The sequence below is a fragment of the Puma concolor genome, chromosome B4 (genome assembly GCF_028749965.1).
Source record: "Puma concolor isolate L17-30 chromosome B4, mPumCon1.1.hap2, whole genome shotgun sequence".
In the NCBI taxonomy this organism is placed as follows: Eukaryota; Metazoa; Chordata; class Mammalia; order Carnivora; family Felidae; genus Puma; species Puma concolor.
Window position 1 is genome coordinate 61,334,970 of NC_141673.1, and position 27,021 is coordinate 61,361,990.

At 36.7% G+C, this 27,021-nt stretch overlaps 1 protein-coding gene and 1 pseudogene across 1 annotated transcript; one reads left to right on the top strand and one right to left on the bottom strand.

Annotated features, from left to right (window-relative positions):
• Positions 1–664: 664 nt before the first annotated feature.
• On the bottom strand, positions 665–1,621 carry LOC112863599 (olfactory receptor 9K2). Its single transcript, XM_025926744.2, has one exon. The coding sequence runs from the start codon at positions 1,604–1,606 to the stop codon at positions 665–667; it is 942 nt and encodes a 313-aa protein (XP_025782529.2). The 5' UTR covers positions 1,607–1,621.
• Positions 1,622–25,082: 23,461 nt separating this feature from the next.
• Positions 25,083–26,067, top strand: LOC147579112 (olfactory receptor 9K2-like; annotated as a pseudogene).
• The last annotated feature ends 954 nt before the right edge of the window (positions 26,068–27,021 follow it).

Here is a 27,021-nt window from a genome sequence, read left to right on the forward strand (position 1 = left end):
GCTCAAAAATATTTGCAGGTCTCTATCTATAATTTTGGTTCTTTATTTTAGGATTTAACAACTAGCAATGTCTCAGAACACTCTACAATGTCAGATCATTTGATATAAAAATTTCCAAATTAATCATTATAGCAAGGATTACTCATTATTTGTTTTTATTATTATTACTTCCTCTTGATATAAAACATATCAGATATTTGATTCAAAATGAAAATTCAATAACTACATAACATGCTAAAACAAAGTAGTTATATAAATGGAAAACATTATTTTTTTAAGATAAGTTGAACATTCTTGTCAATATTAGTGATTATGTTATGTAGCAAGGAGACCTTCCAAAACAAAGAGGTCACAAAACATTGTTTATACACTATATTAACTATAAAATTTGTGCTCAGCAGCAAGCCATTAAGCAAATACAAATCAATTCTGTGAAACAGAATGTTATTTGAGATAGTGGGAAGGTTTATCATGAAAAATGCTTCTCTAATATCCAGGACATCTCCAATATCTGAGACACTCAAGATGAACAATGTTCCAGGTACCTCACCAGAAAAAAGCTTCTGATAATATATTTATGATGTTTAATGGAATAACTTTCATTAATGGATACAAGGAGTATGAAAGAAATAACCACAAAATCAATGGAGGAAAAAAATAATAATCAAATTTTAGGATTTTTCTTCTCTAGAAGTTTTTTTAGAGCTTCTTTGACATCTTTGTTTCTCAGGGAGTAAATCAAAGGATTCAACATGGGAGTGACTAGGGTGTAACACAACGAGGCCACTTTACTCAGCTCAGGAAATCTGTCAGGAGTGAGATACATAAAAAACACAGCACCGTACAGCACACTCACGACTCCCAGGTGTGAGCTGCAAGTGGAGAACGCTTTCTTACGTCCCTCAGAGGAGCGTATCTTGAGAACTGTGGACACAATATACAAGTAAGAAATAATAATAACTATGATGGTAGGCAAGATGATGATGCTGGATAAAGAAATGGAAATCATTCTAGAGATGAAGAGGTCAGAGCAAGATATCCTCTGAAGTGGGCGAGTGTCACAGTAGAAGTGGTCAATGGCCCGAGAACCACAAAAGGACAGAGTAAATGTCATGCTTGTCTGAAGAACCGAGCTGATGCAGCCACATAAATAGGAACCAGCCACCAACTGCGTGCAGAGACGTGCTGACATCTGGACAGAGTAGAGGAGTGGGTTGCAGATGGCAATGAAGCGGTCATAGGCCATGGCTGCCAGGAGAAATCCCTCTGCCACGATGAAGAGGGCAAAGAGAAAGAGCTGGGTCACACAGCCTGCCAAAGATATGGACTTGCTCTCAGACCAGAAGTTGATCATGGCCTTGGGTGCAATAACAGATGAATAGAAGAGATCAATGAAGGACAGGTTGCCTAGGAAGAAGTACATGGGTGTGTTCAGCCGGGTATCAGTCATAATAATGGTCATCATCCCAACATTACCCAGAAGGATCATGGCATACACAAGCAGAAAGATCAGGAAGAGGAGAATGTGGAGCTCGGAGCTGACCCTGAAGCCTACCAGGATGAAGTCAGTCACTTCAGAGTGATTGTTTGTTCCTCTGTCACCCATGGCAGAAATGCTGAGAGGTACAAGGAAAAATAAATGAGCTCTGGGCTTTGAAGATAGCCCTTGACCATTGCAGATTTAGGATTACAAAGCTATTGTACAAACACTATTCTTATTGTGGCTTTCACAATATTTCTTAAGTGGCTTTCACATTTGCAAGCATCACTTCTATGTGTTTCTGATTCATTATTTATTCAATAAATTCATTGTCATGAAGAGGTGATTGGAAGAGACCACAAATAATTTAATAGTTGACATTTGGGAAGGAATTACAGTGTCTGCATTTGTAGATATGAGGGCATTTAGTAGTCTCTTTTAGGAAATCTTAACTTTGAGGCCTTAACTCATATTACATGTAAACAGATCTAAATAAAGTGACTGACCTTAAATAAAAATTACTTAAGATGTGCAAATACTTTTCATAAGTAATGGAAACTTTGAATTCTGATATAAGTCATTTGCTCACTAAGATCAAAGTTGTGCACAAATAAACACAAGTATTATCGGGACTCACGTGCTAAGATGTCTCTCCCAGATGGGCATCCATAGCCTTTCCATAAAGTAAATTTCCCTGTGTTAACTCAGCTTGCAGTTTACAATTTTTTAAGAAGAGGCTTCCAGGTAGTCTACATGGGAGAGTTACTTTAGAGAAAAATACTGAAAAGATACATATGAGGGATTGTTGACTGCATTATTCTTTACCCTGGATATGACTTTCATAGCTGTCACACTTTTAACTGCCATTTACAAGACAGCTCAACGGAGAATTTGAACTGCTTGTAGTAAAAATATGGTAACATTTTCCATCTTCTGAGGGTTCCATGTGCTGGGTTCTGCCTAAAGAACAACAACAACAACAATAAAGGTGCACTTTTGATATGCCAGCCACTTTTTTCTTTTTTTTAATTAAAAAAATTTTTTTAATTTACCCATCCAAGTTAGTTACCATATAGTGCAACAATGATTTCAGGAGTAGATTCCTTAATGCCCTTACCCATTTAGCCCATCCCTCCTCCCACAACCCCTCCAGTAACCCTCTGTTGTTCTCCATATTTAAGAGTCTCTTATGTTTTGTCCCTCTCCCTGTTTTTATATTACTTTTGCTTCCTTTCCTTATGTTCATTTGTTTTATATCTTAAAGTCCTCATAGGAGTGAAGTCATATGATATTTGTATTTCTCTCACTGAATAATTTTGCTTAGCATATTACCCACTAGTTCCATCCATGTGGTTGCAAATGGCAAGATTTCTTTCTTTTTGATTGCCGAGTTATACTCCATTGTGTGTGTGTGTGCGCGCGCGCGACATCTTCTTTATCCATTCATCTATTGATGGACATTTGGGCTCTTTCCATACTTTGACTATTGTCGATAGCGCTGCTATAAACATTGGGATGCATGTGCGCCTTCGAAACAGCACACCAGTATCCTTTGGATAAATACCTAGTAGTGCAATTGCTGGGTAATAGGGTAATTCTATTTTTAATTTTTTGAGGAACCTCCATACTGTTTTCCAGAGTGTGCCAGACACTTTTCTAAATGCTTTTTAGTAGCTCATTTAATCCACACAACAATAATATGAGGTGAGTACTATTATATTCCAGAAGGGGAAATTAAAATACAGAGAAATTAAGTCTGTTGATACCACCTACTGGTGTCAGAATCCGAATTTGTAGAGTAAAAACTTGGCTCCAGAATCCCTCCATTCTCATTCACTGCAGGATACCACCTTTTATAATAAGCCCTTCTGGTTCCTTTAGGTGACTTACTTCTATTTTTACCTCAGAATTCAGTTAAAGTTTCTTATCTCCAAAATAAATTCTCCAATTGTCAACCTAGGTTAAGACACTTCTGCATACATCATGCTCCCAAGGATGGTAGCTATGATCACCACATTTTAATATGCATATTAAATATTCATAAGTTCTTCCTTAAGATCAAACTTCAAGCTGTCCTCCATAAATTCAGTACAGTGTTCTGTGTCTGGCAAATAGCAGTCAATATTTCTTATATAGGTATATACTGCATGATATTTGAACATGCAGAATCAGAAAAACTTGAGGACTTTGAAATACTGAGGTGGTTAGCATGGGTTTAGATTTAAGTAAGGGAACAGCCAGTGCTGCTTCTCACATTTACTAACTGGGACCTTGGACTAAGTGACTTATGTAACTTATTTGTTTCCTGTACAACCTCCTTATGTTCTTTAAGTTACTGATGTAATTATATGGCAAGTTACTATACCAGTGTATCCTCAACATAGAGCAGGGATAAAACAACATAACTACCCAGTTTTCTTGGGGGTATATACTTAGACCATGCACATAAGAGGCACCTGGGTGGCTCAGCTGGTTAAGCGACTGACCCTTGATCTCAGCTCAGGTCATGATCTCATGGATTATGAGTTTGAGCTCTGCTTCAGTCTCTGCGCTGACAGCATGCAACATGCTTGGGATTCTTTCTCTCCCTCACTCTCAAAATAAATAAATAAACCTCATTTTAAATGTTTACTTATATTTTATAGAGAGAAAGAGAGCAAGGGAGGAGAGGCATAAAGAGAGAGGGAGAAAGAGAAAATCCCAAGCAGACTTCATGCTGTCAGCATAGAGCCTGAAGGGGGCTCAGATTCACAAACCATGAGATCATGACCTCAGCTGAGATCAAATGTCAGTTGCTTAACTAACTGAGCCACCCAGGTGCCCAAAATAAATAAATAAACTTAAAAACAGGATAATGCACATAAATAACTGAATATCATTTATCACAGAATAAACACTTGACCGATATTAACCATTATCATTTATCATATCTTTCTGTGTTCAATCCAACAATACACACCAAATAATAGGCACTAATTAGGTTGAAAATAAATAATATGTATATGGGCTTTTTTGGAATAAACCATTCTATGTTGAGGGAAAGAATCAGAGAAACTGTTAACAGTTTTAAAAGAATAAAGAAATCTGATAGAAGTATAATATTTTGCCCCAGAAAGAGATCACTGAAGAAAAGTGGTATGGTGTCTCCCTGTTATATTTTCATTATTCACCACCTCCACCGAAACTTAAATATGCAAGTAATTGTATTATAAAAGAGCAAAATTTTAAATAGATAACACTTAGGTTCTGAGGAGACATAAGATACTTACTTAAATAGCGAGAAGAAAGCCTGAAGTCATCATGAAATATTTTTTAATCATATATTTTATTATTTCCTCTAATCTTTACTAGTGGTAAGAAGATATGTCATTTTAATCATCCAGATTTATTCCTATTGAACTTATTCTAATGTTAATAAGGTTATGCCTAAAGACATTTATATCTGGAAAAGGGAGTAGACAATAAACAAGTAGTCAGTTTGAGACTTAAAACTCTCATGTTTTAAGATGTACCCTTACCTTATATGGTTGGGTAATTTTTCAGATCCTGAAAATGAAGCAGCAGAATTCCAATGTTTTCCTCTTGTTATTGTTTTAATTTTAGAAGCATGAAGTTAATTAATGACTGTGCTACAAGTACTAAATAATCAGTATGTGAGGATAAAATGAATCCTCCCCCCGCGAAGAAATTCCAAATGCATGCTTAGTATCCAGATTTAGTTCTTCCCATAGAGAAATCGGACTAATTCCCCTTATTTCTCTATTTAACAACTGTACTTTCCTTAAGCAGTTGACTTCTTGGAAAATGCTGTGGTCCTTTGTAGAAGAGACACAAGGTGAATTTTCTAAATGATGCTTTGCTAAGACTGAAACAGATTCATAAATTACAGTCTATGGTTTTGCAAAGTGAACCCAAGGGATCAATCCACAGGATATTCTGTCCTTCATTCTTGGATGTTGAGTCCTTTTAAAGAAGTGAAGTGGATTGTCTTGGATATGTAAGAGGCCCTGAGCCATCTGGAATCTCCGATAATCTACCAGAATATCAGCACCAGTTATCCATCCTGCCTTTTGTTTTGGCCTAACAGTATAACTTTTTCAAATAATTACACCATTGAGGTTTCTCTAATCCACTGAGAGATAGTTCTCCTGGGAGAGAAGGAAGTGTAAGTACGTTATTAAAGTACCTAGGTGCCAGAGTCAAGCTCCATGAGGAACACAGATGCTCTAGATTTGGGGGTAGGGAAGAGAAGAAAGACAGAGAAAGAAAAGAAAGAAAAAAGGAGAGGAAAAAGAAGAGCCTAAACTTAGTAGGAGTCAAAATACATAAAGCATTTGTTTTTTCTCTTTTCCTTTTTTGTGGTGTGAATCCTTTGGGAGGGACCAAAATGATCTCTCAATCTGTGTAACTTCACTGAAAAAGAAGCATTTCAATTTATCATTACAGCAAAACTTGTTATAGGCAAACTGACATATATACCAAAGTAAATATTGTATTATGAAATAGTATTTAGAGATATTTGTATTCCTAATCATAAAGTTAATTTCCTTTTCACTTAAAACTCTCCATATTTATTCTTTAGCTATATTCTGTCATTGATAATTGACAATTAGAAGTACAAAAGCATACCATACTTGTTCATTAATATTTACCATCAGGCATGGTGGTGCTAGAAGGCATCCTGGAAAATTCCTTAATTACTGCTATACCTCCTCCTCTCTTTTCTATTAATATCGTTTGCTAATCACTATCAGTACCCAAAAGTATACAAAGCATTTTGTTTACCTGTCTGTTCAGTAAAATGAATACCCAGGAGACAGGAGCAATTGCTGTGACCCCCAGTAAAATTAGCCCTCTGTTGATTAGTAAATATAATAACTCAGCAAAATCCAATGTCATAGGGGCAGCAAGGAAAAAAAAGTGGTTAGCAGGTTTTAGAGTGGTAGTTGACATTCCAACATTGACCCACGGTACTTGGGCCAATAGTCACATTATGAAATAAATAACCTCATGTATTATTTGCTAATGCAGTATAAATACAATATCCTAGAGACAATAACCCAACTGTGTAAAGTGCTGACAGACAGTTATATCTGAAAACGGAGTCTTCAATAAGTGATTCTACCATTCCATGAGTTCACCTGATTCTGTCTGACGAGGTGCATGATAATTCCTTTGAATCCCTTGGATAGGAGTGTATCCCCTCACTTCTCTTCTTGTAAAGTGAGTGTCTTACACCAAAGCCCTAGTGCAATAGACATGGTAGCAAATAAGGCATTTGTTGCATCTCATATAGTGGTATTGACATAAGTAATTTGAGCAGGAAGGGCAAAATTACAACTAGAGCAGAGCCTGGACAAATCACTACTTCTCCTTCATGGAAAAATCAATGTAATAAAACTGAAGCATGATGACTGGCTGATAGCCCCAGGTTATACTATATTTATCAGGAAAATTTTTTGTTGTAGTAAGAATATTTACCATGAGATCTTCCCCTTTAAAGAAGTTTTAAGTGTGCAACGCACAGTATTGTAACTACAGGAACAATGTTATACAACAGTTCTCTAGAACTCATTCACCATGCATAATTTAAATAAGTTGAAACCCATTGAATGGCAATTTCTCATTTTCACCTCCCCTCAAGCCCCAGGCAATCATCATTCTACTCTCTGCTTCTATGAGCTTGACTTTTTCAGGTACCTTATATAATAGGAATTATAGAGTGTTTGTGATTGGCGTTTTCTCTTAGCATTATGTCTTCCATGGTCATCTATGTTGTCAAAAGGCAGAATTTACTTCCTTTTTAATGCCAAATAAGTTTCCATTGTATGTATATTCAACATTATCCATTCATCCATCACATCTTGGTTTTCTCCCTATATTTTTGATAATCATCATCAGAAAATTGTGCAATTAGCATGGTTCATTTCCAGGTTAGCCAATGTTGAGCCATCTGTGTTGTGACTTCTATCTCTTCTACCATGGTTATATTATTGATAAGAACCTACTGAATGAGCAATGATAGGGATGGCAAAGAATCTGGAAGGTAATGAATCAGTGCCTTCACCAGATTTTGGATAAGTTACCCCATATCTGATATGAATTACTGAGCATTCATATGGGAAATTGGTATTCTCAGTTCTTTTTACCATTCAGGGAGGTCTCTCTACAAACAGAACACTGTTCTGTATTCCTTCAATATTGTTGCTTTCAAATTCCCAGTTATCCACAGGAATTTACCCAAGGGATACAGGAGTACTGATGCACAGGGGCACTTGTACCCCAATGTTCATAGCAGCACTCTCAACAATAGCCAAATTGTGGAAAAAGCCTAAATGTCCATCAACTGATGAATGGATAAAGAAATTGTGGTTTATATACACAGGAGTACTACATGGCAATGAGAAAGAATGAAATATTGTCCTTTGTAGCAATGTGGATGGAACTGGAGAGTGTGATGCTAAGTGAAATAAGCCATACAGAGAAAGACAGATACCATATGGTTTCACTCTTATGTGGATCCTGAGAAACTTAACAGAAACCCATGGGGGAGGGGAAGGGAAAAAAAAGAGGTTAGAATGGGAGAGAGCCAAAGCATAAGAGACTCTTAAAAACTGAGAACAGGGGCGCCTGGGTGGCTTGGTCGGTTAAGCATCCGACTTTGGCTCAGGTCATGATCTCATGGTCCGTGAGTTCGAGCCCCGCGTCGGGCTCTGTGCTGACAGCTCAGAGCCTGGAGCCTGTTTCGGATTCTGCGTCTCCCTCTCTCTCTGCCCCTCCCCTGTTCATGCTCTGTCTCTCTCTGTCTCAAAAATAAATAAACGTTAAAAAAAAAAAACTGAGAACAAACTGAGGGTTGATGGGGGGGTGGGAGGGAGAGAAGGGTAGGTGATGGGTATTGAAGAGGGCATCTTTTGGGATGAGCACTGGGTGTTGTATGGAAACCAATTTGACAATAAATTTCATATATTAAAAAAATAATAAAAATAAAAAAAACAAAAAGACAAATTCCTAGTTATCCACATAAACCACTAGCCTACTGACCCTAAGTCAGTGCAAATATGTGTCTGAGACTGTATTCCAGACAAGAGAACAACTATGCAGCTTAAAATTATGTCTATTAAGAATATTTTCCTTACAAGTATCAGAGGAAGTAACTTTGAATTGGACTAGAATGCTGCAGTAATAGTCCATTTCCAGCTGGTTATCATATCACATGAAGCACCACCTATCCACCTGACTCTATTTATTTTTTTCTCAGAAATTAATAATGGTAACATTCCAATATTTTTTTAAATTTATTTCTTTTGAGAGAGACAGAGACAGGATGAGTGGGGGAGGAGCAGAGAGAGGGAGAGAGAATCCCAAGCAGGCTCCATGCTGCCAGAGCAGAGACCAATGCATGTCTTGAACCCATGAAACTGTGAGATCATGACCTGAGTTGAAACCATGAGTGGAAGCTCAACCACCTGAGCCACCCAGATGTCCCCTAAGATTCCAATCTTATCTCAAAATATCCATGACCTATGCTTAAATATTCACATAATGACCAGACAACTTTGATAATATTTTTGGAATTGCTTTCCCTAATTTAAGATCCCAAATTCAGAAGGAAAACAATTTTTAAAAGATGTTTTGTACTTTAAATATTTTTTGAGATTTTAAGATGGTTGCTCCATTCCCTTGTAATCCTTGATGAGATGGTAGTAATGAGTGAGAAATTATGATATAAATAATTATTTACAATGGTTGTGCTTCCTCTGTTTAATTAGCCTATCACAGTTATTTCAGTGGCCTTGTTTGCAAGTTCACAATATGGTTAATTTTGAGATCAAAAAGAAAAGCTCAATCTTCCTAAAATTATATACAGGTAAATGTATATGATACAAATATATTTCATTGATTATATAATACTTATGATCAGTGGAGACATAGTCATTATCAATTTCCATAAAATTACATACATAAAAAGACACAAGTCATAAATATATACCACATTTCATTCTTTCTTGATGAAGGGGATAACTCATGGTTATAATATTCATTACACAAAAACAAGAAGTTCTAAACCCACATTGGTAGCCATCTTAAATATTAATAGTAAATTTAAAAACATTCTACCCTCATAATGTGTACACAAATTTTCTATTGAGAAGATAGTTATGTCTTAAAATAATGAGTGTTTTTCCTCTCCTACATTTTAAATTTGTTTTCTTATTTCATTGGCTATAATCTTTGGTAAATGAAGATGAGTCATTGGTAGTCACTTCTCTAATTTTTGGCTTCAAATAGAAGGCTTGTAACAGTTTCCCATTAAAATTATGTGTATAGAAGTTTTTCTTTAATTCTTATGTCTACCTTCAATTAGTTATGATTTTTTAAAGTATCATATATATGTGTGTTGAATTGTATCAAATACTTTTCCTCACCTATTGGGAACATTATGTTTTTCTTCTTCAATGAGAGTCTCTAGAACAGTTTCTCTATTCTATTCTCATTGATCTATTTGTTAATTCTTCCACCAATACCACACTGTCTGGATTAATATAATTGTATGGTTGTGTATAGTTGAATTTGTATATATTTGAATTTCCTCTGATTCTGTTCTCCCCATCAGTATTGTGTTGGTTATTCTGATCTCTTGCATTTTTCATATAAACTTCATTCAATATCTAAAATTTGTCAAACACCAAAAAATAACTTGCTAGAGTTTTGATTGAGATTTCATTGAACAAATAGAGCAAGCTGGGAAGAGATGATATCTTGACAATATTAAGTCTTCCTTGCCTTGAACATTCAATCATTTTCCATTTATTTAAGTCTTTTTGTGTTTGTTTCATTAGAATTTCATATGTTTCCTCCTAGAGATCTTGTACATATTTTGTGAGGTTGACATCTAAATATTTTATTGGGGGTAGTTATAATATAAATGGTATTCTGTTTTTAATTTTATTTTTTTTCAACGTTTATTTATTTTTGGGACAGAGAGAGACAGAGCATGAACGGGGGAGGGGCAGAGAGAGAGGGAGACACAGAATCAGAAACAGGCTCCAGGCTCTGAGCCATCAGCCCAGAGCCTGACGCGGGGCTCGAACTCACGGACTGCGAGATCGTGACCTGGCTGAAGTCGGACGCTTAACCGACTGCGCTACCCAGGCGCCCCTTAATTTTAAATTCTACTTTCTCATTCCTGGTCTATGGAAAGCAATTAACTTTTGTATATTAGCCATGTATCCTGTAACACTCCTAAATATCCCATTAATTTTAGGAGGGTGTTTGGGCAACTCTTTCAGATTTTCTACACAGACAACTATGTCACCTGTGGACAAAGACAGATTAATCTTCCTTTTCACTCTGTATGATGTTTATGGTAATTTACTAGGGCTGCCATAACAAAATACAACAGAATGAGTGTCTTAAACACCAATTTTTTTCTCCCAATTCTAGAGAGAAGTCCATGACCAAAGTGCCATAAATAAGGCTTCTCTTCTTGGATTGGAGATGTCTGCCCTTTTGCTCCCTCTTCACATGGTTGCCCCTCAGTGCATATGCACCTCTAGTGCCTCCCTGTGTGCCCTAATATCTTCTTATAAAGACACCAACCAGACTGTATTGCAACCCACTGTAACAGACTTATTTTATTTACTTCTTTGAAGGCTCTATCTCCAAACATAGTCACATACCAATGTGCTGGGGGTTAAGGCTTCAACATATGAGATTAGGAAGACATAATTCAGCCCATAATACCTTTATTTCCTTTTTTGTCTATTGCATTACCTAAAATTTTCAAAAGGGCGCTGAAGAGATGTGGTGAGAGGGGACAATCTTTGCCTGATTCCTATCTTAGTGGGAAAATTTCTATTTCAACACCATTACATATAATCTCAGCTGTAGGTTTTTGTAGATGTAGATTTTGTTCAAGTTAAGGAAATTCCCCCTCTATTCCTAGTTTGCTAAGAGTTCCCTAACTTTTTATCTGTTGATACCATCACCAGCAACATCATACAAAACCAAAAATGGTGAGGCATATCTCCTTGGTGTACTCCCCTCATAATAATTAGTTAATTAGTTCTATGTATCTCACCTACAATTTTTCAAATCAGCCTTTTTTTTCAATTACATTGGTATACTTCAAACCCACATCAATAACATGAACTATATAGGATTATGCTGACTCCAATCTTCTTGTGTTTATATACATCCTCTTTTGTTCATTTTTTTGTTATTTCAAGGTGTTATTTAAATTCTAATTAGTTAACATATATGGTAAAATTGGTTTCAGGTAGAGAATTTAGTGATTCATCACTTACATGTAACAGCTAGAGCTCATCACAAGTGTCCTCCTTAAAACCCAATATCCATTTAGCCCATCCCCCACTCGCCAGCCTCCATCAACCTTCAGCTTGTTCTCCATAGTCAAAAGTCGCTTACAGTTTGCTTCCCTCTCTCTTTTTTCTCCTCTTACCCTATGTTCAACTGTAAATGCAATCAAGTCTTTGATTTCTCTTTCTACTGCTTCATTATTGATATTACAAATGCAATAGATATCTGTACCTTGATTTTATATCCTGTGACTGTGCTGAATTCATATATCAGTTCTAGTAATTTTTTTGGTGCAGTCTAGCAGATTTTCTACATAAAGTATCATGTCATCTACAAATTGTGAAAATTTGACTTATTTCTTGCTGATTTGGATGCATTTTATTTCTCTTCTGGTCTGATTGATGAGGCTAGGTCTTCCAGTACTATGTTAGATAACAATTATGAGAGTAGACATCCCTGTTTTGTTCCTGACCTTAGAGGGAAAGCTCTGTTTTTCTCCATTGAAGATAAGATTAACTGTGGATCTTCTGTATTTGACTTTTATGATATGACTTTTAAGGTATGTTCCCTCTGTCCCTACTTTGTAGAGGGCTTTTATCAAGAATGGATGCTGTATTTTGTCAAAAGCTTTTTCTAAACCTATTGAGAGGATCATACAGTTCTTGTTCTTTCTTTGATTGATGTGATGTATGACATTGATTGACCTGAGAATTCTGAACCACTCTGGCAGCCCAGGAATAAATTTCACTTGATCATGTGAATAATTCTTTTAATGTGCTGTTGGATTTGATTTGCTAGTATCTTGTTGAGAATTTTTGCATTTGTGTTCATCAGGGATATTGGCCTGTAATTGTCCTTTTAGTGGAGTGTTTGTTTGGTTTGAGAATTAGGTTAATGCTGGCCTTATAGGATGAGTTTGAAAGTTTTCCTTCCATTTCATACTTAACAAAACATCCACAAACATAAAGAATGGATTACTATTTTAAAAAGTCTTCCTAGTGAATAATTCAATTGGGGTGGTTAAGCTTTGTAGATATACTTAGCAGATTTGCCCCCTCAGTGTGCTTTGGGGTCATGGGAAACTAGGAAAATGTCTGGAAATAAGAGCTTGTTTGTTCTTTTTTAATTGATTGTTGGTTCACTGTCTTTGAAAATTGCCTCCTTCCGTGGAAGATAGTTCCCACACACATTATCATCTATCTAAGATTTCATTTGGAGTGAAATTCCATTCCATTAATGTTCTCTCTCTCTCTCTCTCTCTCTCTCTCTTTTTAATGATTACTCCATTTCTTAATCTACCCCAAAATTGTATTTGTCTTTCTAAATTTTTTTTAACGTTTATTTATTTTTGAGAAAGAGAGAGACAGAGCATGAGCAGGTGAGGGTCAGAGAGAGAAGGAGACACAGAATATGAAACAGTCTCCAGGCTCTGAGCTGTCAGCACAGACCCCGATGCAGGGCTTGAACTCACAGACCACGAGATCATGACCTGAGTCAAAGTCGGATGCTTAACTGACTGAGTCACCCAGGCGCCCCTATTTGTCTTTCTTCTATCAGGAAAAAGATTTCAGATCCTGACAAATGCATCATTCTATTACATGTTAACCTCATATTCTTATTTCTTCTATTATTTTTGTCCCTATGGTGACATACACTTTTATTGACACATTTCAACTGCTAAAGATAGAAGTGATTCTTGTTTGTATTTCTTTTTGTTTTGTTTTTAAGATTTTCTTTTTTTTATATTTATTTATTTATTTATTTTAATTTACATTAGTTAGCATATAGTGCAACAATGATTTCAGAAGTAGATTCCTTAATGCCCCTTACCCATTTGGCCCATCCCCCCTCCCACAACCCCTCCAGAACCCTCGGTTTGTTCTCCATTTTTATGAGTCTCTTATGTTTTGTCCCCCTCCCTGTTTTTATATTATTTTTGTCCTCCTTCCCTTATGTTCATCTGTTTTGTCTCTTAAAGTCCTCATATGAGTGAAGTCATATGAGTTTTGTCTTTCTCGGACTGACTAATTTCACTTCGCATAAACCCTTCAGTTCCATCCACATAGTTGCAAATGGCAAGATTTCATTCTTTTTGATTGCCGAGTAATACTCCATTGGAAATATATACCACATCTTCTTTATCCATTCATCCATCGATGGACATTTAGGCTCTTTCCATACTTTGGCTATTGTTGATAGTGCTGCTATAAACATTGGAGTACATGTGTCCCTTTGAAACATCACACCTGGGGGCGCCTGGGTGGCGCAGTCAGTTAAGCGTCTGACTTCAGCCAGGTCACGATCTCGCGGTCCGTGGGTTCGAGCCCCGCGTCAGGCTCTGGGCTGATGGCTCAGAGCCTGGAGCCTGTTTCCGATTCTGTGTCTCCCTCTCTCTCTGCCCCTCCCCCGTTCATGCTCTGTCTCTCTCTGTCCCAAAAATAAATAAAAAACGTTGAAAAAAAATTAAAAAAAAAAAAAAGAAACATCACACCTGTATCGTGTGGATAAATGCCTAGTAGTGCAATTGCTGGGTGTAGGGTAGTTCTATTTTTAGTTTTTTGAGGAACCTCCATACTGTTTTCCAGAGTGGCTGCACGAGCTTGCATTCCCACCAACAATGCAAAAGAGATCCTCTTTCTCCGCATCATCGCCAACATCTGTTTTTGCCTTTGTTTTTAATGTTAGCCATTCTGACAGGTGTAAGGTGGTATCTCATTGTGGCTTTGATTTGTATTTCCCTGGTGATGAGTGATGTTGAGCATTTTTTCATGTGTTGGTTGGCCATCTGGATGTCTTCCTTGGAGAAGTGTCCATTCATGTCTTTTGCCCATTACTTCACTGGATTGTTTTTTGGATGTTGAGTTGAATAAGTTCTTTACAGATTTTGGATACTAACCCTTTATCTGATATGTCATTTGCAAATATCTTTTCCCATTCTCTGGGTTGCCTTTTAGTTTTGCTGATTGTTTCCTTCCCTGTGCAGAAGGTTTTTATTTTGATGAGGTCCCAGTAGTTTATTTTTGCTTTCGTTTCCCTTGCCTCCAGAGACATGTTGAGTAAGAAATTGCTGTGGGCAAGATCAAAGAGGTTTTTGCCTGCTTTCTCCTTGAGGATTTTGATGGCCTCCTGTCTTACATTTAGGTCTTTTATGTATTTTGAGTTTATTTTTGTATGGTGTAAGAAAATGGTCCAGGTTCATTCTTCAGCATGTCACTGTCCAGTTTTCCCAGCACCACTTGCTGAAGAGACTGTCTTTATTCCCTTGGATATTCTTTCCTGCTTTGTCAAAGATTAGTTGCCCATACGTTTGTGGGTCCATTTCTGGGTTCTCTATTCCTTTCCATTGATCTGAGTGTCTGTTTTTGTGCCAGTACCATACAGTCTTGATGATTAAGCTTTGTAATACAGCTTGAAGTCCAGGATTGTGATGTCTCCTGGTTTGGTTTTCTTTTTCAGGATTGCTTTGGCTATTTGGGGTCTTTTCTGGTTCCATGCAAATTTTAGGATTATTTGTTCTAGCTCTGTGAAGAATGCTGGTGTTACTTTGATAGGGATCGCATTGAATATGTAGATTGCTTTGGGTAGTATCGACATCTTAACAATATTTTTTCTTCCTACCCAGAAGCATAGAATCTTTTTCCATTTCTTTGTGTCTTCTTCAATTTCTTTCAGAAGCTTTCTGTAGTTTTCAACGAATAGATTTTTCACCTCTTTGGTTAGATTTATTCGTAGGTATTTTATGGTTCTTTGTGCAACTATAAATGGGATCGATTCCTTGATTTCTCTTTCTGTCGCTTCGTTGTTGGTGTATAGGAATGCAACCGATTTCTGTGCATTGATTTTATATCCTGCAACTTTGCTGAATTCATGAATCAGTTCTAGCAGTTTTTTGGTGGAATCTTTTGGGTTTTCCATATAGAGTATCACGTCATCTGCGAAGAGTGAAGGTTTGACCTCCTCCTGGCTGATTTGGATGCCTTGCTTGTATTTCTGAAATACAAAAAAATTAGATTTCATTGTTTCCCTTTCTTTCCTCTTGCCTTTTTTGCTGTTGCTGTTGTTCTATTTGGAGTTTGTAGATTGAAATGCACGTGGAGAACTCTATCTGAGCAGAGATTTTTCTGCCTTTTCAGAAATAGACAAATCTCATCAGAAATAGAAATATCTGTGCATATGAAGGATAGAAGAACACAGGGAAATTAAATATGGGTATAAATGGAAAAAAAGGAAGAAATGGGCATTGAAACAGGCTTGCATTGTATTCATTTAGGCTTATGCTATTATGATCATTAAATTCCTATAATGAAATACAGTAGAGAATAGAAAAAGAAAGTAAATTTAATTCTAATGTATGAATGGGTGGATTGAAACAAAAACAGATGTAAAAGTCTTATTTAGAGTCACAAAATTAAGCAGTGCAGTTGTTTACTATGCAATAATCTATCATAATACCCTAGAAGATATCATGCTAAGTGAAATCAGACTGATAAAACAGATACTATATGATTCCACTCATTAAAGGAATCTTTTTAAAAAATGAATAAACAGGAGAGCCTGGTGGCTCAGTTGGTTGAGCATCCAACTCTTGGTTTTGGCTCAGGTCATAATATCATGGTTCATGGGTTTTAGCCCATGTTGGGCTCCACGTGCTGCTGGTGGGGAGCCTGCTTTGGATTCTCTCTCTCTCTCTTTGCCCCTCCTCTGTTTGTGCCTGCTCTTTCCCTCTCTTTCTGTCTCAAAATTAAAAAAATAATAATAAACTTTAAAAAATGAATAAACAAACAAAAACTAGAATTAGATTTATAAATACAGAAAACAAACTGATAATTGACAGAGGGAAGAGGACAGAAAGTTGGGCTAAATGGGTGCAGGGGAGAGAGAGATACAAGCCTTCAGGTACAGAATGGGTAAGTCATGGGACTAAAAAGCACAGTACAAGGAATACAGTCAATGATCTTTTAATAGCAGTGTAACAGGTACTGGTAGCTATCCTTGTGGTGAGCATAACATAATGTATACACTTGTCCAATCACCTGAAACTAATGTAACATTGTGTGTCAACTATACCCAAATAAAAAATTTTTAATTAAAAAGTTAGTAATACACTAACATAACATGTGAAAGAAAACTGGCTTATGGTAAATGAAACAATTGATATACAAAGGAAATGTCTTTTATAATTTTATAATTATAAAAGCTTATAATTCTATATATATATATACACATACAAGTATCAACACAATAAATTAAATTATATATGAATTAAATTATACAATGTCTCATCTTGTCTCATGTAATTTCTGTTGTTGTTACTGCTATGGTTTCACTAACTTTGACATACTTTTAAGACTCGTTGGGACTATGGAAGTATATTAGAGGGAATTTGGTCCAGTGTCTACAATGTCCACTTTCTTTAAATTATTAAATGTTAACAGGGGCGCCTGTGGAGTCTCAGTCAGCTGAGTGTCCAAGTCTTGATTTTGACTCAGATCATAATCTCCCAGTTCATGAGATCAAACCCCACATTGGGCTCTGTGCTGACAGCACAGATCCTGCTTGGCATTCTCTCTTTCCCTCTCTCTCTACCCATCCCTTGCTTGTGCTCTCTCTCTCTCTCTTTCTCCCTCTCTCCCTCAAAACAAATAAATAAGCATTTAAAAAATACATTAAATATTAATAGAAATATTGACAGGTTGATTTTAAGAGCCAGTAGAATGGCCAAAAGAGTCTCCAGGAGGGCCTATCAACAACAAAAATTCATGGTGTTCTTAAATTCATGTTTTGTATTACAAAAATTTTCTCATTTCAAGAGAAAAAAAGGTAAAAAAAAAGAAATAAAGATATAACTAAAGTTATCTAAAACTGAAGTATTAAAAATAAACAAATTAAATATAAAATATATTCTTAAGAATGAATCCATTTCTTACCTTGTAAACCCTGTACTATACGTGAAATCAATTAATACTTTTTCTTCAAAAGTATGAGTAGCACACCTTTGTTTAACAGGAAGTCTTCCTGTAACATGGATTGTATTTCTTCACTGTTCAGATCAGACTCCAACTGCTAAGATGAACAAATACCAACAACAATTATAGTTTTCCCCTCTCTCTTTCCTTTTTTTTTTTTTTTTTGAAGTTTACTGTACTTTTTCATTGATTAAGTCAACAGCCATACAGGGGATGGATCCTGAGAGAAGTTCTTTCATGAGGAAGGAAACCAGAGGGTGTGCATTCCCTCTCCAAGAATTAACAGGGGACTAAGGTCTTTCTCACCAGTAATGTATTTGTATCAGAATGCAAAAGTAAAGTGAAAGAAGAAATGATTAGTTAGAAACTCACCAGACTTTTAGAAAGTTAGAAGGGTGGAGGAGAAGGGCTAAGATGGTGGAGCAGGATGGAATTTTTTTGCATTTCTCTCCCTGAAATCCAGCTAGATCAACACCAAAACATCTTGCCAATCTAGAAAATTGATCTGAGGATTAACTCAACAATGTGCATACCTTGAATGACAGACCTCAGCAGGTAGGCAGTGCAAAGAGGTGAACTGGGGAAGAGAGAAGGCACAGAGGGTAAGGAGCTGTTTTTACTCGCAGAGAGAGGACGGAGATAAGAAGAAGAGTACTGGAAAGGCACTCCCCATGACAGCAGCTGGAGAGAAAGAAAAAGAGTCTAAACACCCATAAGGGAATAAGTAGGGGAGAAAGGAGAAGGGAGAGAGTTTGGATACCATTAAAACTCCTATGAACAGTGGAGCACAGACTCTGAAACTCTGCAGCTCAATACTTGGCAGAGCTCTGGTGGGAAGGGAAAATCCCCAGGAACAGATAGTGAGGTCCAAGATGTCCTTAGGGCCTCACGGGGAGAGGCGGTACCCATGCTGAGAGGACATTTGATAGATACTGTGAAGCCTCCCCACAAGCAAAGGTCCCAGTGGACCCCTGAGAACAGCCACATTTGCTGGTGTTGGAACAAGGACATTAAGAAGCAGTGAATCTGGTGCCAAATGTGTGTTGTGATTTACCATAATCCCTGAAACACTGCTGCTACACAATCACACAAACTTTTTCTGAGGTGGGCTTGCACCCAGTCTAAGTCTCTGGGCATCTGCTGGGGCACAGTCCTATGATCTTTCCCAGGGGTGGCCTGGAACCAGCCATTTCCTGGTGAGACCTTCCCCCTAAGGGTCTGAGTGAGTCAAAGCCCCAGGGCCCACAGAGGGAGGGTTTGGAAACACAGCTCCATTTGAGATAAAACTTGGGAGGGAGGTGCCAACTGGCAGGTGATGACTTGTCACAGACAGGGTAGAAGCAGAAATGGATGGAGGCCAGAGATAAAGGAGGGGTTCTTGATTGCCAGTTGGTGAGAGCACAGAATTCTGATACCAGAGACTGGGTAGCTGGGTGATGCCATTTTCACCTCCCTCGCACATGCACATACACATGTACACATAACCCAACAATCAATCCCAGTAAGCTAAGCAGAGCCATATAGTGGAGAACAGAGCTGTTACACCAAGCACTGTCCAACTGCACCAATCCTGCTCTAGAGGATCACCACAAGTTCTTCTAACTGCTTAGTTTACAGACTATAACGTGTTTCATATTTTGACTTCTAGGTGAAACTGGATATAATTTCAATGGTATTCCATTATGTTCATCAGTCCATCTATTCATTTCTTTTCTTTTCTTATTCTTGAATACATAAAGAGAATAAATTTAGTTTCATTTTCTGTTTTTATAAAAAGATTTTTCTTTAAATTTTTTCTACTATATTTTTAACTGTTTTGAATTTTTTATTCTATTTTACTTTCATCATTTCATTTTATTCTATTTTATTGTATTCATGTAATTAAGTCTTCAAACAGTGTCCCCTTTTTTCCATTTTCTTTTCTTTTCTTTTCTTTTCTTTCCCTTTTTCCTCTATTCTATCAATTCTTTTTCAGCAACCAGAACAAAACACACCTAGGATCTAACATCTTTTATTTCCCTTTTCTCTGTTTTTAATTTTTATTTTTTATCTTATTAATTCTTTTTCTTCCTCCAAAATTATGAAATGAAGAAATTCACCCCAAAAGAAAGAAAAGGAAGAAATGACAGAGACTTAATCAACACAGATACAAGCAAAGATGTCTGAACCAGAATTTAGAATCATGATAATAAGAAAATTAGCTGGGGTTGAAAAAACATTGAAACTCTTTCTGCAGAGATAAAATAAGTTAAATCTAGTCAGGATGAAATAAAAATGCTATAACTGAGATGCAATACTGAATGGATGTCACGGTGGCAAGGATCAATGAAGCAGAGCATCGAATCAGCTATATAGAGGACAAACTTATGGAGAATAATGAAGCAGAATAAAAGAGGGAGACTAAGGCAAAAGGGCACAAAATAAGAATTAGTGAACTCAGTGAGTCATTAAGAAGGAATAACATCTGAACTGTAGGGATCCCAGAAGATGAAGAGAGAGAAAAAGGGGTAGAAGGGTTAAGTGAGCAAATCTTAGCAGAAACTTTCCTAACCTGGGGAAAGAAACAGACATAAAAATCCAGGAAACATAGAGAACTCCCATTAGATTAAACAAAAACCAGCCATCGACATGGCATATCATAGTGAAATTCACAAAATACACACACAAGAAAAGAATCATGAAAGCAGCAAGGGAAAAAAGTCCTTAACCTACAAGGGAAGACAGATCAGGTTCTCAGCAGACTTATCCATGGTAACTTGGCAGGTAAGAAATGAGGGGCAGGATATATTTCATGCCCAAATCAGAAAAATATGCAGCCAAAAATTCTTTATCAAGCAAGGCTGTCATTCAAAATAGGAGATAAAGAGTTTCCCAGGAAAAAAACCCTCAAAAACTAAAGGAATTCATAACCACTAAACCAGCTCTGCAAGAAATGTTAAGAGGGACTCTCTGAGGTGAAAAAAAGTGAAACAAAACAAAAAAGGCCAAAAGCAACAAAGACTAGAAAGGACCAGAAACTCCAGCTCTACAGGCAACATAATGGCAATAAATTCATATCTTTCAGTACTCACTCTAAACATCAATGGACTAAACACTCCAGTCAAAAGACATAGGGTAATAGAATGGATAAGAAAACAAGATCCACCTCTATGCTGTTTACAAGAGACCTATTTTAGACCTAAAGACACATTCAGATTGAAAGTAAGGGGATGGAGAACAATCTTTCATGCTAATGGTCTCCAAAAGAAAGCTGGAGTAGCCAATCTAGATTTTAAAAGAAAGACTAATAAGAGATGAAGAAGTGCATTATACCATCATTAAGGGGTCTATCCACCAAGAAGACTTAACAATTGTAAACAATTATGTTGCAAATGTGAAGCACCCAGATATATAAATCAATTCATCACAAACATACAGAAACTCATTGATTATAATACCATAATAATAAGGGACTTCAACACCCCACTTATAGCAATGGACAGATCATGCAAACAGAAAATCAACAAGGAAACAATGGCTGTGAATAACACACTGGACCAAATGGACTTAACAGATATATTCAGAACATTTCATTCTAAAGCAGAAGAATACACATTCTCTTCAAGTGCATATGGAACATTCTCCAGAATAGATCACATACTGGGACATAACTTAGCCCTTAATAAGTACTAAAAGATCAAAGATCATACCATGCATATTTTCAGACCACAAGACTATGAAACTTGAAATTAACCACAAGAAAAAATTTGGAAAGATAACAAATACTTGGAGACTAAAGAACATCTTAGTAAAGAATGAATGGGCTAACTAAGAAGTTAAAGAGGAAATTGAAAAGTACGCGGAAGCCAATGAAAATGGTAACAACACAGCCCAAAACCTCTGGGACACAGAAAAGCCAGTCATAAGATAGAAGTATATATCCAGGCCTTCCTAAAGAAAGAAGAAAGGTCTCAGAGACACAACCTAACCTTGCCCTTTAAAGAACTGGAAAAAGAACAGCAAATAAAACTCCAAACCAGCAAAAGACTGGAAATAATAAAGATTAGAGCAGAAATCAATTCTAGAAAAATTAAAAAAAAAAAACAAACAGTAGAACAGATCAATGAAACCAGGAGCTAGTTCTTTGAAAGAATTAACAAAATTGATAAGCCCCTAGCCAGATGGACCAAATAGAAAAAGGAAAGTACCCAAATAAATAAAATCAAGATTGAAAGAGAAGAGCTCACACCCAACACAGCAGAAATACAAACAATAATAATAGAATATCATGAGCAATTATATGCCAATAAAATGGGCAATCTGGAAGAAATGTACAAATTCCTACAAACATATAAACTACCAAACTGAAACAGGGAAAAATAGAAAATTTGAACAGACCCATAACCAATAAAGGAATCAAATTAGTAATCAAAAATCTCCATAAAACAAGAGTCTGAGGCCGGATAGCTTTCCAGGGGAGTTTTGCCAAACATTTAAAGAAGAGTTAACACCTATTCTCTTGAAGCTATTCCAAAAAATAGAAATGGAAGAAAAACTTCCAAACTCTTTCTATGAAGCCAGCATTACCTTGATTCCAAAACCAGACAAAGACCCTACTAAAAAGGAGAAATACAAACCAATTTCACTGATGAACATGGATGCAAAAATCCTCAGCATGATATGAGCCAAACAGATCCAACAATACATTAAAAAAATTATTCACCACGACCAAGTGGGATTTATACCTGGGATGAAGGGCTAGTTCAATATCCACAAAACAATCAAGGTGATGCATCACATCAATAAAAGAAAAGACAGGAACTACATGATCTTCTCAATAGATGCAGAGAAAGTATTTGACAAGATAGAGCATCCTTTCTTGCTAAAAACCCTCAAGAAAGTAGGAATAGAAATATCATACCTCAAGATCATAAAAGCCATATAGAAAGACCCACCGCTAATATTCTCCTCAATGGGGGAAACTGGGAGCTTTCCCCCTAAGGTCAGGAACATGACAGAGATGTCCACTCTTGCCACTGTTATTCAACATAGTATTGGAAGTCCTAGCCTCAGCAATCAGACAACACAAAGGAATCGGCAAGGAGGAAGTCAAACTTTCATTCTTCGCAGAAACATGATACTCTATGTGGAAAACCCAAAAGATTTCACCAAAAAACTGCTAGAACTGATATAGGGACAAGGAACATAAGTAAGCTGTACTGGAAACAAATAAGTTAGGAAGTCACTTAGTCCAAGGTCCCAGTTAGTAAATTTAGTTAGTTAAATTTAGTAAAAGGAACTTTGGACGTTCCTTTACTTAAATCTAAGCCCATGCTAATCACCTCAGTATTTAAAAGTCCTCAAGTTTTTCTGATTTTGCATATTCAAATATCATGAAATATATATCTATATAAGTAATATTAATTGCTATTTGCCAAATACAGAACATTGTGCTGAATTTATTATGGAGGACAAGTTGCAGTGTGATCTTAAGGAAGGACTTATTAATATTTAATATGAATATTAAAATGTAATCATAGCTACCATCCTTGAAAGCAGGATATATGCAGACGTGGTTTTTTTAAGATTTTTTTAAATGTTTATTTATATTTGAGAGACAGAGACAGTGCATGAGCAGGGGAGGGGCAGAGAGAGAAAGATGCAGAATCTGAAGCAGGCTCCAAACTCTGAGCTGTCAGCACAGAGCCCAGGGCGGGGCTCAAACTCATGGACTTTGAGATCATAACATGAGCTGAAGTTGGACGCTAAACCAACTAGGCCACCCAGGCTCCCCTATGAAGAAATGTTTTAACTTACATTGAAAATTGGAGAATTTATTTGGAAAGAAGAAAATTTAACTGAATTCTGAAGTACAAATAGACGTAAGTCAGGTAAAGGAACTGGAAGGGCTTATTTAACAAAGTGGAACTGTGCTGTGATTAAGAATGCACGGATTCTGGGGGCACCTGGGTGGTTCAGTCAGTTAAGTGCCCGACTTCAGCTCAGGTCATGATCTCAGTGGTTTGTGAGTTTGGCCCAGGTCGGTCTCTGTGCTGACAGCTCAGAGCCTGGAACCTGCTTCGAATTCTGTGACTTCCACTCTGCCTCTCCCCTGCTCTTGCTCTGTCTCTGTCTCTCAGAAAATGAATAAATGTTAAAAAAAAGATTAAAAAAGAGTGCATGGATTCTGGAGTCAAGTTTTACACTACAAATTCTGATTCTATTCCTAGTAGATGGTATCAACAGACTTTATTTCTCTGTATCTCAGTTCCCCATCTGTAAACTAGGGAATATCATAGGACTCACCTCATATTAGGTTGTATGGATTAAATGAGCTACTGTAAAAGCATTTAGAAAAGTGGCTGGCATATCAAAAGTACAACTTTATTGTTTTTGTTATTATTATTATTTAGGCAGAATCAAGCACATGGAGCCTTGAGAGGACAGAAAAGTTAACATATTTTTTTATTACAAGCAGTTCAAATCCTCAGCTGAGCTGTGTAGTAAATGAGGCATGACACCTATGAAAGTCATATCCAAGGTGAATCAGAATGAGGTCAACAACCCTTTATATGTATCTTTTGTTCAGTATTTTTCTCTAAAGTAACACTTCCATCTAGACTATCAGGAGGCCTATTCGTAAAAAAATTCTGGACTGCGAGCTGAGGTAATGCAGGGAAATTATCTTTATGAAAGGGCTATGGACGCCCATCTGGGAGAGACATCTCAGCACATCAGTCCGATAACATTTGCATTTATTTGTGCACAACTTTGATCTTAGTGAGTAAAAACCTTACATCAGAATTCAAAGGTTCCATTACCTACAAAAAGTATTTGCACCTCTTAAGTAATTTTTATTTAAGGTCAGTCAGATTCTTTAGATGTGTTTACACGTAATATAAGTTAAGGCCTCGGAGTTAAGATTTCCTAAGTGAGGGTACTGAATCTGCTCATATCTCCAAATGCAGACACTGTAATTCCTTCCCAAATGTCAACTATTAAATTATTTGTGTTCCTTTCCAATAACCTCTTCATGACAATGAACTTATTGCATAAATTGTGAGTCAGAAACATACACAGAGGTGATACTTGCAAATGTGAGAGGCACTTGGGTGGAAGGAAACTGCATTAGATTCAAGGGAAAACATCTAATCCACCATTGCAGAAAGAAGGACATAAAACTAACATTTTGATTCATCCTCAGCTGCAAAAGCTTAAATTGAAGTCACAGTAATTTTATAAAGTTAACAAGAATAATGATTATACAATAGTTTTGTAATCCTAATTCTGCAATGGTTAGTTGTAACTATGTTCATCACCAGAGTTCATTTGTTTTTCCTTGGGCCTCTCAGCAGGTTTCTGCCATGGGTGACAGAGGAACAATCAATGACTCTGAAGTAACTAACTTCATTCTTGTAGGGTTCAGACCCCACCCAGAGCTCCACATTCTCCTCTTCCTGATCTTTCTGCTTGTGTATGCCATGATCCTCCTAGGGAATGTTGGGATGATGACCATTATTATGACCGATCCCCGGCTGATCACACCCATGTATTTCTTCCTGGGCAACCTGTCCTTCATTGATCTCTTCTATTCGTCTGTTATTGCACCCAAGGCCATGATCAACTTCTGGTCTGAGAGCAAGTCCATATCTTTTGCAGGCTGTGTGACACAGCTCTTTCTCTTTGCCCTCTTCATCGTGGCGGAGGGATTTCTCCTGGCAGCTATGGCCTATGACCGCTTCATTGCCATCTGCAACCCACTCCTCTACTCTGTCCAGATGACAGCACGTCTCTGCATGCAGTTGGTGGCCGGTTCCTATTTATGTGGCTGCATCAGCTCGGTTCAGACCATACTCAGTTCAGACCAGTATGACATTTACTCTGTCCTTTTGTGGTTCTCGGGCCATTGACCACTTTTACTGTGACACTCGCCCACTTGAGAGGATATCTTGCTCTGACCTCTTCATCTCTAGAATCATTTCCTTTTCCTTATCCAGCATCATCATCTTGCCTACCATCATAGTTATTATTATTTCTTACTTGTATATTGTGTCCACAGTTCTCAAGATACGCTCCTCTGAGGGACGTAAGAAAGCGTTCTCCACTTGCAGCTCACACCTGGGAGTCGTGAGTGTGCTGTACGGTGCTGTGTTTTTTATGTATCTCACTCCTGACAGATTTCCTGAGCTGAGTAAAGTGGCCTCGTTGTGTTACACCCTAGTCACTCCCATGCTGAATCCTTTGATTTACTCCCTGAGAAACAAAGATGTCAAAGAAGCTCTAAAAAAACTTCTGGAGAAGAAAAATCCTATTCTTTGATTATTGTTTTTTTTCCTCCATTGATTTTGTGGCTATTTCTTTCATACTCCTTGTATCCATTAATGAAAGTTATTGCATTAAACATCATAAATATCTTATTGTAACTGTTATCTGGTGAGGTACCTGGAACATTGTTCATCTTGAATGTCTCAGATATTGGAGATGTCCTGGGTGTTAGAGAAACATTTTTCACAATAATCCTTCCCACTATCTCAAATAACATTCTGTTTCACAAAATAGATCTGTATTTCTTTAATGGCTTGCTGCTGAGCACGACTTTTCTGTTAATATAGTGTATAAGCAATGTTTTGTGAGCTGATTGTTTTGGAATTTCTCCTTGCTTCATAACATAATCACTAATATTGACAAGGATGTCCAACTTATCTTAAAAAATAATGTTTTCCAATTATATAACTACCTTGTTTTAGCACGTTATATAGTTACTGAATATTCATTTTGAATCAAATATCTGATATGCATTATATCAAGAAGAAATAATAATAATAATAAACAAATAATAAGTAATCTTTGCTATAAAGATTAATTTGGAAATTTTTATATCAAATGATCAGGCATTGTAGAGTGTTCTGAGACACTACTAGTTGCTAAATCCTAATATAAAGAAAGAAAGTGGTAGATAGTGACCTGGAAACATTTTTGAGCAATGATTGCCTCATTTGGGGTTTTTGTACATTGTTTTCCTATGTTAATTATTGTGAAGAATATTTAATAAAGGTATAGAGCAAGTTGGCATTAACATAGTGTGTTATCCAAAACTTACTCATTTTTGCTTTGAATATTTATATATTTGATTAATACATTGACAGTGTAATATGTCTTGTGGTATGCTCAGGTATAAATAACAGTATTCCTTAGGAAACTTACAATTCAGTGTGAGAATCATATCCTTGAATTCACAAGCAATCCAAATCCACAGATTTTTATGCCAAAGAT

What these genes read in the sequence shown, in the direction of transcription:
- LOC112863599 (XM_025926744.2), bottom strand. Translation starts at nt 1,606, where the DNA reads ATGGGTGACAGAGGAACAAACAATCACTCTGAAGTGACTGACTTCATC.